The sequence below is a fragment of the Hylobates moloch genome, unplaced genomic scaffold, assembly GCF_009828535.3.
Source record: "Hylobates moloch isolate HMO894 unplaced genomic scaffold, HMol_V3 SCAFFOLD_6, whole genome shotgun sequence".
Classification (NCBI taxonomy): domain Eukaryota; kingdom Metazoa; phylum Chordata; class Mammalia; order Primates; family Hylobatidae; genus Hylobates; species Hylobates moloch.
In genome coordinates, this window is record NW_026652281.1 from 87,603,068 (window position 1) to 87,615,418 (window position 12,351).

The 12,351-nt window shown below is 53.4% G+C and overlaps 1 protein-coding gene across 1 annotated transcript in view; it reads left to right on the forward strand.

Moving 5' to 3' along the window:
* NKD1 (NKD inhibitor of WNT signaling pathway 1) overlaps positions 1–12,351 on the forward strand; it is a 99,709-nt gene that overhangs the window by 62,099 nt on the left and 25,259 nt on the right. Inside the window, exon 5 of the mRNA XM_032157317.2 lies at positions 10,051–10,157. Within this exon, the coding sequence (XP_032013208.1) occupies positions 10,051–10,157 (107 nt within the window). The remainder of the gene's footprint in view (positions 1–10,050; positions 10,158–12,351) is intronic.

Consider the following 12,351-nt stretch of genomic DNA (forward strand, 5'->3'; position numbering starts at 1 on the left):
GTGGGGTGGTCTCTGCTTCCTCAGCCCAAGGGCGGATGTGCCTGGAGTTGGTGGTTCTGCCCAGCAGGGAGCAGTGTTAAGATTGAGGCCTGGCAGGGGCTGAGCAGCACTCTGGGAGCTCGGGGCCTGTTCAGCTCTGCAATGGTCCCTAACTTTGCCTTCCTCATCTCTCCTCCCTGCATTCTGACTTTCTATGAATTCGCAGCTTAGACCCCATTCCAGCCTGGCTTACCCACACTCACTGTGTGACCTTGGGCGAGTCACTTCCCTGTGGCTCAATTTCCTCACTGGGTTCCTTATAGCACTTCTTCGCCAGGGTTATTGTGAAGACAGCAAGGTGATGAATGTAGGTCCCAAGGGTGGCCCTGGTACAAAGTAAGTGCCCAGCACACTTGAGCTGCCATGATTCTTGTTTCCTGGGTTCAGTTTTCTTGAAGAGGTGCCAGCCCATGTTTATAATCATTTACCTAGCCCAGATCAAAGAGGACCTCTTTGCAAAGCTTCTTTAATCCTATTAGAATCTCCAAAGGCCTCCCCATACTCCCGGTGCCTGGAGTAGGGTCTGGCATGCTGTATGTGCTCAATAAATAAACACTCACTGAAAAAGGAAAGTCAACACCCTGTAGTCACTGAAAGCAGGTGACCCCTCCCTCTGCCTCACTGAAAGCAGGTGACCCCTCCCTCCGGCCTCTCAAGCAGGTCCTGTATACACCTGTGTTGGGGCCTGGGCCAGTCCGTCCAGGCTCCCGGGGTCAGATGTTGGGCAAAGGGACTTGGGAGGCCTGTAGCCCTTTCATCTGTAGTTGGAAAACTGAAGCCCAGAGAGGGAAGTGACCTGGCCAAGGTCACACAGCAGACTGAGAACAGAATCTGGCCCCTTACTTCTCACCATTCAGTATGTGCTGGGCATTTGCTGCAGCCAGGGGCTCTACTGGGCCCTGGGTTCACAGGCATGAGCAAGGTAGGCAGGCCCAGCAGTCACGACATTCACAGGAGGGAGGCAGGGATGAATACATAAATCTACAAAGGAGCATGGAAGTTTCTGGTAGTGGTTCTCTGCTAAGAGGTAAAACCCAAGGAGAGGTAGAGTGAGGAGGCTTTTCTGAGAAGGTGATGTTTCATCTGAGATGCAGATGCCAGGAAGGAGCCAGCCATGGAAGAATGTAGGGGGAGAGCAGCTAGGAGTGAGCAGAACCCCAGAGTGGAGGGAACTTGGTGTTTGGGGGAGAACAGAAAGGCCGATCAGGAATGAGAGTGGGGCGGTTGGCAAGTGTGGGACCATGCACTTAGGTTGCGTGGTTCTGCCCAGATGGTTGGGTGGGTGACTGCTGGATTCTGACCTCTGTTTTAAGAAGCGAATTCTGGCTTCTGGGAGGGACTGCCCATGAGCAGGGAGGAAGGGGGCAATGAAACCAGGAGGTGATTGCAGGGTTGCAGGCGAGAGGAGATGGTGCTGGCCTAACCTGGGAGCTTGGGGCTGGGGAGAGGTCCACAGGGCTGGAGGTTGGAGCTGGTGAGAAGGGTGTTGAGGGAACAACAGAGATCAGGGTTGCATCTTAGACTTTTGGTTTCAGGAACTAAGGATTTGGCGGTGTCACTTCTGAGGTGGAGGTTTTGGCAGGTGACCATCAAGTCTCCCGTTTTTGGACCAGCTGGGTTCAAGATGCCCATTTAACATCCAAGGAGAGGTGCCGAGGAGGCCGTGGGATACCTGGTGATTGGACCTTGGGGTTCAGGGAGCAGTTGGGCAAGAAACAGAGAGAGAGCGAGTCAAGACTTCTCAGGAAGTAGCCACGGACATTGCCCGGGACTCCCGGGCAAGGCTCCTCAATACACAGGGCTGGCGGTGGCTTCCCAGGAAGGCTGGGAGGAAGAGGAGTTCATGGGAGGGCAGCGGGGACCCCCAGATGGAGGGGCAGGTGCCTATGCCCCGCCGGCTCCTCTCCCTCAGTTCAGAGCCTGTCCTGTCGGGGGGTGTCAGCGGCCTTGACTCTCCACTCCCCTGCAGTCCCCCCAGAAGCTGAGTTGCAGCGGTGACAAAGAACAAGCGGACTTTGTTACCTTGGCAGTTTCTCTCAAGTCTGCTCTTCATAAAAGCTCAGCTGGAACAGTGGAAATTCTGACTTGTGTCAGATACCGGAGAGGCTTTAATAGTTTCAAGTAGCTCGGGGTTAGATTGTAAAAGCCGAATTTCATCACATGTTTTAACTTGGGTAGGGACGGGGCGGCAGGGGCGGGGAGAGTGGAAGGGACGTGATATTTTTAGCCCACAGAAGGCTTTTTCTCCCCTTTTCCCCTCTCTCTCCCCCGGGGCTTCCCTCTCCCTCCCTGAACAGATGTTTTGTCTCAATCCTGTTCAGATCTCAAAGCCGAGTGGCCACCAGCCTTATGCTCTGATGAGGAAAAAAAGGCCAGAATGTTATTTGTTGAGAAGGGTTTCCTCCCCACCCCCCTTTTCTCCTTTTTTTATTTCCCCTCAGTTACAATTGGTCCATAAGCAAAATCTAGTGGCAGTAAAATGCAGCTGGGAGGCAGGATGGTGGAGAAGAAGGCCCTGGTGGCATTTCTGGTCTCAGGAAGGGGCAGGCACCCACTGGTGAAAAAGCTGGAAATCGCCCTAGAGGGACTGCCCTGGGTGAGTGAATTACTGCTGTGGTGCTGATGCTGGTGGTTTTTCCTAAAAAGCAGGATCTCAGAGAGATGGATTTGTTAAGTCAGGATTCTTTCGGTTCTTTTGGAAACTCACTTAAACTTTTGGCTCATGAAATTGAAAAATCCTAGGGTAGATCTTGCCTGAAAAGGCCTGTTTAGATTCTGGAGCTAAAACCATGTCGTGGACACGTGCACGCGCACACACACACGCACACGCATGCATACTCACACATTCACACACGTGTCTCTCTCGCTGCCCCTCTCTGTCCCTCTCCATCATCTCTCCCTCTGTCCCCCGGTAGCTCCTCCCCCACAGGTGGCAAGGGTGGCAGTTCCCAGCTCTGGGCACTCCCATCCTATGAGCACAGCCCTCTCAGGTGGAAGAAAGTTCCCAGGTCACAGGGGTTCTTGCACATGTTGGACTCACCTTACTGACCACTTTACTGGTCACTTGACCAGGGTAGATCTAGGTTTTGTGGGACCTGAAGCTTTCTGGGGCTAAACCAAAATAAATAACTCACCAACTCAGTCTCTCCTTAGCTCATGTCCAGAAATGCCTGTATTTCCCCCAGTATCACCTCACACAGGCACAGGATGTCAGAATTGTTAGATGACAATCTTAATAGATTGAGGATAAAATGCCTAATTTGGAAAATGTTACAAATACAAACACATATGACCACATAAACACCTTGCAAAGACCCATTCTGGCTTGGAAAGGGCCCGTGTAGGTGAGGGGGCCCAGAAGCCTAGCTTCATTAGCTTCTCCATAAACTCTCCTTTCATACTGACCTAGGAGCAGCCACGTGGCCTTCAGGATGAAACAAGCTGGGTCAGGTGGGGGTACTGAGTGCAGTGTGACCGTGGAGTGGGATCAGTCTCCATAAACTGGATAGACTGAGAGTGGGGGATGAGTGGCTCTGCGGAGGAAAGCCAGATGCTATTATCAGAAGGAGGAGAAGGATTGCTGGACAGGCAGGAACAGGTGTCAGCTATTGTGGTCTGACAGAGTGGAGAGGCCAGTGGTTGAAGAGTTGGGAAACTGGGATTTAGTTCTCTTTGTTCCACAACTTCTGGGTTCAAATCCTGGTTCTGCTACTTACCGTTGTTTCATTTTGATGATGCTGATGATGATGCAGCACCTATAGTGTGATAGACACTGCGCTATAGACATATATATCTCAGGGTATAGATACTGGGCTGATGGAAGATTCAGATGATTAAATGAGTGATATAATAATGGTGTAATAAGGCTCACTGAGCAGGGAAGCCTCACCTAGCCCTGAGGGTGTGACAGCATGCTGCTTAGAGGAAGGGAGGCTTAAACTGAAGACCTGAAGGATGAGTGGGAATTGCAGAGCTGGAAAGAGTGTCCTTGGCAGGGATAACAGCGTGAGAGCATGGCAAGCTCAGAAAAGGGAAAGCAGTTCCACAGAGAGACGGGACTGAGAGGCGGCAGCAGCCGGGTCGTGGAAGCCTTGGGACCCCTCCTTAGGGGAAAGGGGGCCACTGGAGGGGTTTAAGCAGGGAAGCAGCATAATCAGTTTTGGTTTTTAAGCTCAGTTTCCTCTTTTGTACGATGCCAACAGTAGCACACCCTGCACAGTGTTAAGAGGACTTAATGGAACAATGTGTGGTACTACTAACTTCACCAGCCTCTCTGTGCAGCCCACCAAAGTATGTGGCTGTGTTTACAAACAGAGGTGGGATCGCTAGGACCCTCATTCCCTAAGGAGAGCCTGATACAGAAACTGCAAGAAACCATTTGGCCTGGAATGCACATATGATATCTTTCTCTTTTTACTGGCAGCAGATTTACCCGCCTAATTATATTTGGCAGAGGCTAATATTAAAATTCATCTGCATTCCCTCGAACAGCTGCTGTCAGAAGGTTGCGGACTCAAACATCTTGGCAAGCAACCCTGAGACTAAAATATTTGCAGCAGATAATCTGTACATGGACAATTGAGAAAGGACTGTGGATATGTCAGGGCGAGCATCCAGACTCTAGCAAGGAAGTTCTGGCTTGTGTTAAATCTTACATTGTATTCACTGAGAAGAACTTGCCAGGTAACTAGGCTAAGAAAGGGGTCTGCCATACATTTGAAGTGTTAGTAATTTCTGGTCTTTAGTGGGGCTGATTTAGTCATAACTATGTTTCAAATTTGTCTCTTCTTTCCAAGTTTCATATGCACTAGGCCTTTCTGGATTGTGTTAAGATAAGCTGGCATTTACTGGTATCATCCCAGGTTTGGATTTTTACCTAAATTTCAACTCCCCACCTCCCCATGGCACTTCCCAGTCTCCATCAAGCAGAAGGTATAGCATCTTTGTTATGTAGCCAAGCTTCCTTATGCCTACCTGAAGAATGTGCTATAGTTCAGCAGGCCTGGCGGAATCTCTGCCCTGTGCAAGTATGGGAAGTGCTAGGCACTGGGCAATCCGGGAGCAGAAGCCTAGAAGGCGCCAGATCTCAAGAAACTTGCTTTCTGGCTGTGCAGATGTGGAGGCTCCTGTGAAGCAATCAGAAGGTCCCAGATAGGACTGTACAGAATAAAGTGCTAGACTGAATGGCGGGAGACAGCACGCTGCTAGCCCCAGATGCATTCATGCAAACTAGAAAAAAGCTGCCCCTCCTCAAGACACCTTTCTGCCATCTGTCCAAAGGATGTCATAAGTAATACACATATCTAGGGTATTGGTCATGTGAGTGGCATCACCTGAGGTTGTACAGTGCACAGCCTGCTTCTTGGAGCCGGTCTCCTAGTGACCTCAAGTGACCCCGGACCAAGGGGAGGAGCCCCGATGAGCTCACCCCGTTGGACTGTTGAGGAGGGCAGATCTGTTTTATTTCGCAGGCCTTCTTCTCTTGCTGTTTGGGTGGCACCAGCTGTCAGCAGCTTGGGCTGGGTGGGCTGTGCCATCCTGCTCCCTGGGTCTCTGCCATTTGCCAGGGTAAACAGTCCCGAGTGACTGGCTCTCACAGCATGCGGTCCCCAAGGAGCCTCCCATTGGGCCCATGGGGAGGCGGGGGGGGGGTGTCTAGACCCACAATCAAAGTTGTCACCATTCGGGTATTTCCTCACTCTCTTCTTTCCCTCTCTCTTCCTCCCCACCCCTCCCTTTTTTTAAACTGGGGGAGGGGAGAGGGAAGAGACTGTCTTTGATCTCAGCGGAGGAAAAAAGTCTGTTCTGTTCAGGCTTTTGGCTAACACAACAAACAGTGTTTAAAATTTAACTTTGCTTAATTAATTAGTAATTCTGTTTAATGCTGTCTGATCTCCCTCCAAAAGGTATTTTGAAGCTTGAGAAGGGAACATCAAAGGGAGCCGGGTGAAGATGGTCAAGTAATGCATTTAATCTGGCAGTTGCTGAGGGTGGAGAGCTGCCAGGCTGGGAGCTAATGGGGAGAGAACCGTCATTTGGTAAACACAGCAAGCTGACTCCTCGTGGCTGTGGTGTGAGGAGGGACAGGGAGCAGTTTCCAAAGAGAAGGAGCTCCACAAACCATTACCAACCCCCCCAGATACATATGGGCTGACAGTAGGCCTTAAGAAAGCAGAGTTGACATTTTCTTCCTTCCACGGCCACTGTATGGTTGGGCAGGTTGTGTACCGCACAAGGGTTTCCAGCCAAGCAGGCAAGTAATAGGTGAAATTGTCTGTGCCCTGCTCATCAAGCACATATCCTGGTGGAAGTGGAGGGTGGCACACATCTAAAGCAGCAGTCGATCCACAGACTTTTTCATGAAGGGCCAGATAGTGTGTATTTTAGACTTTGTGGGCTCTGTTGCAACAGTTCAACTCTGCTGTCATAGAGTGAAAGAAGCCATGGACAATGCAAATGAGCATGGCTGTGTCCCAATAAAACTTTATTTACAAAAACAGGAGGTGGGCCAGGTTTGGCTCAGCAAGTGTGGTTTGCCACCTCCTGCTCTAAGTCACCCAAAAGTGCTTCTTAGGCAAGTGAAAGGCCTTTTTTCCCCACCTGGTCCCCTGCTTTCCTTTTTTCTTCCAAATGAGCAGTGTCTCCTGTAGTTCCTCGGACTTTCAATTGAAGAGTGATCAGTATGATCAGCACCCCCTGAAATTAGGCCCCCAAAAGATAATTTCCCAAGGGGAAAAATCGCTGGGCTAAACAGGAATCAGAGGCAGAGAATGGACTCAGACCCTGGTGCCAAAGCTGATCTCAACAGAAATATCATCATTGCAATCCCCCTTGGCGTGGCCTGGGTGGCCTGCAGCGAGCACCAGTCCCCCTCTCCCGCCTCCAGTGGGCCTGCGCTCACTGATGGGTGGAGGGTGGTTTCTTCTGCACAGGACTGGCTGGGGGCCGTGGTGGCTTGACTTAGTTTAGTTTCAGAGGGCTCATATGTGGATGAGGCCTGGCACCTGCCCCGGCATTGGGGTCTGCGTGGCCGGTTCTCTGCCACCTCTTCTAGCTACTGGTTAGGGGACAATAAGAGGGTGAACGACCTTCTTTGGTGGGGATAGAGAGTGCTGACTGTCCTTGTTCCTGACCCCCACAGCCCCAGGGCAGGATGGATCACAGGCCCCATGCTGGGAGGGGCCCCTGGTGGGTTCACTGACCGTCGGCTGACCTGTGGATGTCCGGGTGGCTTTCTGAGCTGGGATGGGATGAGGGAGCCACTGGTGAAGAGAAGACAATCCGGGCCACACTGGTCTTTGGGGAAGACAGATGAGGGGTCGAGGGGCATGTTTTCCAGCCCCTTCAGGTGAGGAGAAAGGAAGGAAAGGGGAGGTCCTGAGGGAAGACAGGCTGTCCGTGCATGGTGGGGGAAGAGTGCTCCAGAGGACGAGAGAGCAGGGACAGAGGTTCCTTTTCTTTGGATTTTATCAAGTGGAACATGAAAGGCAACACTGAACCTGAAGGTGGTTTTCTGATAACTTCCCTTTGAACTTGAAGTTTGGTTTCGACAAGGCTGGCCAGCTTGCATCTCCAGCCAGGACCTCTGCAGAGAGAGGCAGCAGCTTTGAAGATGGAGCTGCGCTTTGTTTTTCTTTCTTCTTTTTCTTTCTCTTCTTTCCCCCTGCCTGGGAGGGGTGAGTAGAGGATGCTGCAGGCCATGATATTACTCTGGTTTCTCCAGTGGGGCAGTTTGGGGTCAAGCAGGATCGTTGGGATCTGGGCTGTCAGCTGGCAGACATCCTTGGCAAAGCCAGCATTTGTTGAGCACTTACTGTGTGCTGGCCACTGTGCTCAGTAAGCACTTTCCTCATTGCCCTTTCCCAACAGCCCTGTGAAGATGAGGCCATCATATTCCCATTTTACAGACAAGGGGACTGAGGTCCAGAGGAGTCAAGGGCCTTGTCCAAAGCTGCCCGCACAGGCTGTATGTATTTGATATAATGCTTTTGTGTCCATTTGCATTCCTGAAGCCTCAGTTTTGAGAAAACTTAGCTGCTAACTGACCTGTTCCAGGAGTCAGTGGGGTGGGGCCATCAGTCCCCTGACTGTTACTACTCATAGCCAGACCTAGTGCGCTGGGGGTCTTAGCCCGTTATGATCAGAGCTTGTTGCATCCACACAAGGATCCTCTGGGGAAGGGGTTGGTAGCTTCCTCATTTTACAGTTGGGGAAACTGAGACATCTAGAGAAGGTATGTGATCCACCCAGGGTCACACGGTGCCAGAGAACAGAACCCACGTGGAGATGACCACTGCCCTGGCTGGCTGGCCTCCATTAGACAGAGAGAGGCAGGCTGAGAGAAGCACCAAGTCTCCCGAATTGAGCCATGAAAGGCATGGCGGGGGGCAGCCTAGTGGACTGACTGTGAGCATGATTCAGGCTACCTGGGTTCAAATACCAGTTCTGTCATTTACTAGCGAGGCACTTATCCTCTCCAAGCCTCAGTTTCCCCATCTGGAAAATGGAGCTAATCATAATAACTGCCTCACAGGGCTTCATGAGGATGGAGTTGGTAAACAGCAAGTGCTTAGTCATTGCTGCCTCATCTTTATGTACAGTGGTGCCAAGGCTCAAGGACGCCAGGGGAAGTGCCTTAGTTAACTGCAGAGGAGAGAGCTCCCAGCCCGCAGGACTGGAGCAGAGCAGGAGAGCTGGGCCCAGGCCCACTGGCCTGGCCCAGGGACTGCCCTTGGGTCCTTGCTTGCAAAGCTGGGGTGTGTGAGTGTGGTGGGAGTGTGGGATCGGAGAGACACAAATGCCCCATCTGGTTTCCTGGCCTAGCGGCCTCATTTCTCCAGGCCGCTGACTTCTCAAGAAAGTCCTGCCTTGCCTTCCTCTCTGACTGGGGAGTCTCAGCTCCTCACATGACCCCCTGGCCAACCTTGGGTCAGGGTGGAGGGGCCAGGGTCCCTTCCCGGAGTAGGAGCCAGACTGTTTCTTCACCTTTAAAACAGGACAACAAATTTACTACCCCAGGGCAACAGAAGGAATCAGATGAGAGGAGCTGTGAGTGTGGCCTGGAAAAGATGTCTCCGGCAAACCCCAGCCCCCCTATCAGACAGAGACAAAATGGCAGAAGGGACTAAAGGAGGCTTATGGGACATTCCAAGAATTGATGGCACTTTGTAGTCTGGATCCTAGATCAAGGATGATGATGCTACCCTGAGCTGGCATCCTCAGGAAAATAGTGTCAGTAGGTCCTGGGATTTCATACTCACCCTCCCACAGTTCCTGGCAGGCCACACACAGGACCGTGACCTTTGGCAGAGAGGGGAGGACCTGCGGTGAGCAGAGGCCAAATGCAAGGTTCAGGATGAGCGTGCTCCCTGAAGATGCCTTTTGTGTATGTGTGAGTGTGTGTGCATGTGTGAGTGTGCATATGTGTGCGAGCAGGTGTGATGCATGAGTGTACATATGTGTGCATGTGTGCTTGTGCATACATGTATGTGGATGAGTGCGTGTGTGCACATCTTTGCCAACCCAGTTGAACTCTGTTTCTGGCACTCCTTCTGGCCATCCACCAAGGTGCCGTAGGCTGTGCTCAGGTGGGTGGCACCTTTGAGGAGGCCAAAATGTCAACACAGAAGGCACTGAGACTGCAGAAAATGGCCATGGTCCCTAAGCTCCCTCGCTGGGCTCCAGAAGCACCCCTCCACTCCATCTGCCCTCTGGCCTGACACTGCTCTGGGTGGCTGCGTGCCTCCATAGGGCAGAAGTTATAGGCTAGTGGGGGCCTGAGGGGGCCCCCCACAGTGCAAGTGGGTGCACCACGTTGGGGGAAGGTCTCCCCAGGCAGTACCAGGTGCCAGAGTAGTGTGATGTTGACCCCAGCAAATGGGCAGGGCAGGAGCGGGCCCAGCCCCCTGGCGAGAATGTCCAGGCCAGGCCTGGAGGACAAAGGTACAGTGAGCGTGGCCGCCCAGTGTCTGGACCCTGCTCCTCATGCTCCCTCGCCTGCCTGCCCAACAGTGGCCCTGCCTCCTGAGAAGACTGACGGGCTGGGCAGCGGAGATGAGAAGAAGATGGAGAGAGTGAGCGAACCCTGCCCAGGCTCCAAGAAGCAGCTGAAGTTTGAAGTAAGTTTCCTTTTGGTGCTGGGTCCTGGGGAGATGAGATGGGTTTCCTCAGCTTGGGGCTTTGGGAGGAGGGAAGCTGAGGCCCTTCCAGACAGGAAGGCCCCTCCCCTGCATGAACAGCACCCTCTGTGGGAGGTTCCTTCTGCCACATCTGGGGCCGTCCTGGCTCAGGGCAGACCCCAGGGACTCACCGCTGCCCATCCCCTCAGCCCAGCCCCAGCCCCTCCATTCAGGGTGTGCCCAGCAGCCTGGGAGAGGGCATGAGAGTAGACGAGGGAGGCAGGACTCTGGCCCTGCTGTTGCTGTCACCTCTCTGGACCTCAGTTTCCTCGGTGAAACCTTCCCTTCCAACTCTTGAGGCTGTTCTGGGGGTGTCTGTGGGGGCTCTCAGGTGGGATGGATGAACAGGAGGCATGGGCAAGACCCTGACGCTCTCTGGGCCTCAGTTTCCCCATGTGGGCAACACCAAGGATGTGCCTCCCTGTGGCTCTGTGCAGTGCTTGGAGGAGGGAGTAGCGGCTGTGGGCAGCGGTTGGTGAGGCTCTGAGCGTAGGGGTAGGAGTTGGGAGAGGGATGCATAGGGGAGTCTTTGGAAAGAGAAGGGCCTTTGGGGTGAGAAGGGGACAGTTGAGTGCCCCAGACCCAGTGCCTGCACAGTCTGTTCCCCACCGCCTGATAGTGTAGCACGCTCCTGTGCACCCAGCACAGTGCCCAGTGCTGAGAGCCAGGCCCAGGCCTGCTGCATGGAGCTTCCCCACTGCTCTGCCCTCCTTGCTCCCTCCCTCCTTCCCTTTGTTTGCCTTCCTGAGACCACCAGGGCATAGCTCTAGAGTCAGCAGGCCTGGGTTCAAATCCTGGCTATACACTTAGTAGCTCTGTGACTTTGGGGCAAGTTCCCTAAAGTCTCAGTGGCCTCACGTGCCTCGCCTGTAAGGTGGGGATAATAGTGATGTCTGCCACATTGGGCTGTTGTCAGCATCATGAGTTTGTGCACCTAAAGGTCTAAAGTGCTTAAGAGGGTGTCCCTCTTTCTGACCAATGCTGATTGGCACCGGCTAATTGCCAGGGTACCCAGCTTAGACTGGGTGTGGTTCCTGCCATCAAGGAGTGCACAGTGTGACCAGGGGACAGTTGAGTGCCCCAAACCCAATGGCTGCCCGGTCAGTGATGAGATGAGATCTGGGAGCCCGGAGTGGGGTCAGGCCGAGGGGTGTGGGGTAATGGACACTTGGCATTTCCAGGCTCTGTGCAGTGCCTGGAGGAGGGAACAGCAGCTGTGGATAGAGACTGGGGAGGTGGGTGAGGCTCTGAGCATAGGGGTAGGAGTTGGGAGAGGGGTGCACAGGGGAGCCTTTGGGGTGAGAAGGGCCTTTCAGGCAGAGGGAGCTGCAGGAGCAAAGGCTTGGAGGCTGAAGTGCCGGCGTGCTGCATGGAGAGAGTGAGCGGCGTGATGTGGCCTGTGCTGGATGGTGGGGCATGGGGGAGATGCCCTGTGTGCAGGGTCCCTGGTGACCGATCTTACCCCCTTTCCAGTGTCATCTCCCTGCCATGCCCCACCATCCTGCACAGGTCACACCACACAGCTTGTTCTCCCCACACAGCACACCAGCACTCCAGCCTCCAAGAGGCTTGAAGGCTCGCCTGAGGAGGACAGGTAGTGTCTAGTAGGAGTTAGGGCTGCCAGCTTCTTCCTGGAGCCCAGCCCCGCCCTAAGCCCACCTGGGTCCTTGTAGGGTCTTTTGGGGAGCTTGGCAAATCCCAGGGCTGAACTCAGTGGCAGAAGGAAGACCGGGCCCAGGCATCCTGCCTCCCTGGAAGCCCAAGTGTGCTTGCTTCTGGAGGGGCAGGCTTGGGACTGAGCTGTGGTCCACGGGCAGGACTCAACTGAGAAGCCCAGGTGGGGTGTGGGAGAGGCCTAGGAGACCCGCATGTGACAGGTGGGGCAAGTGGCCAGTTACTCAACTCATGTTTCTGAAGCTCAGACCCAAGCTGTCTTGGAAACAGATAAATGCTGTGTGTGTGTGTGGGTACACAGGTATGTGAGTATAGGGTGTGCACGTATAGGGATATACCTGTGTAGGTGTGTGTGTGTGTAGGTACGTGTGTAGGGGTGTGTGTGTGTGTGTGTGTGTGTGTGTAGGGGTATGTACGTAGGCACGTGTGTCATGCCACATGAAACAGTGCCTCAGAGAGC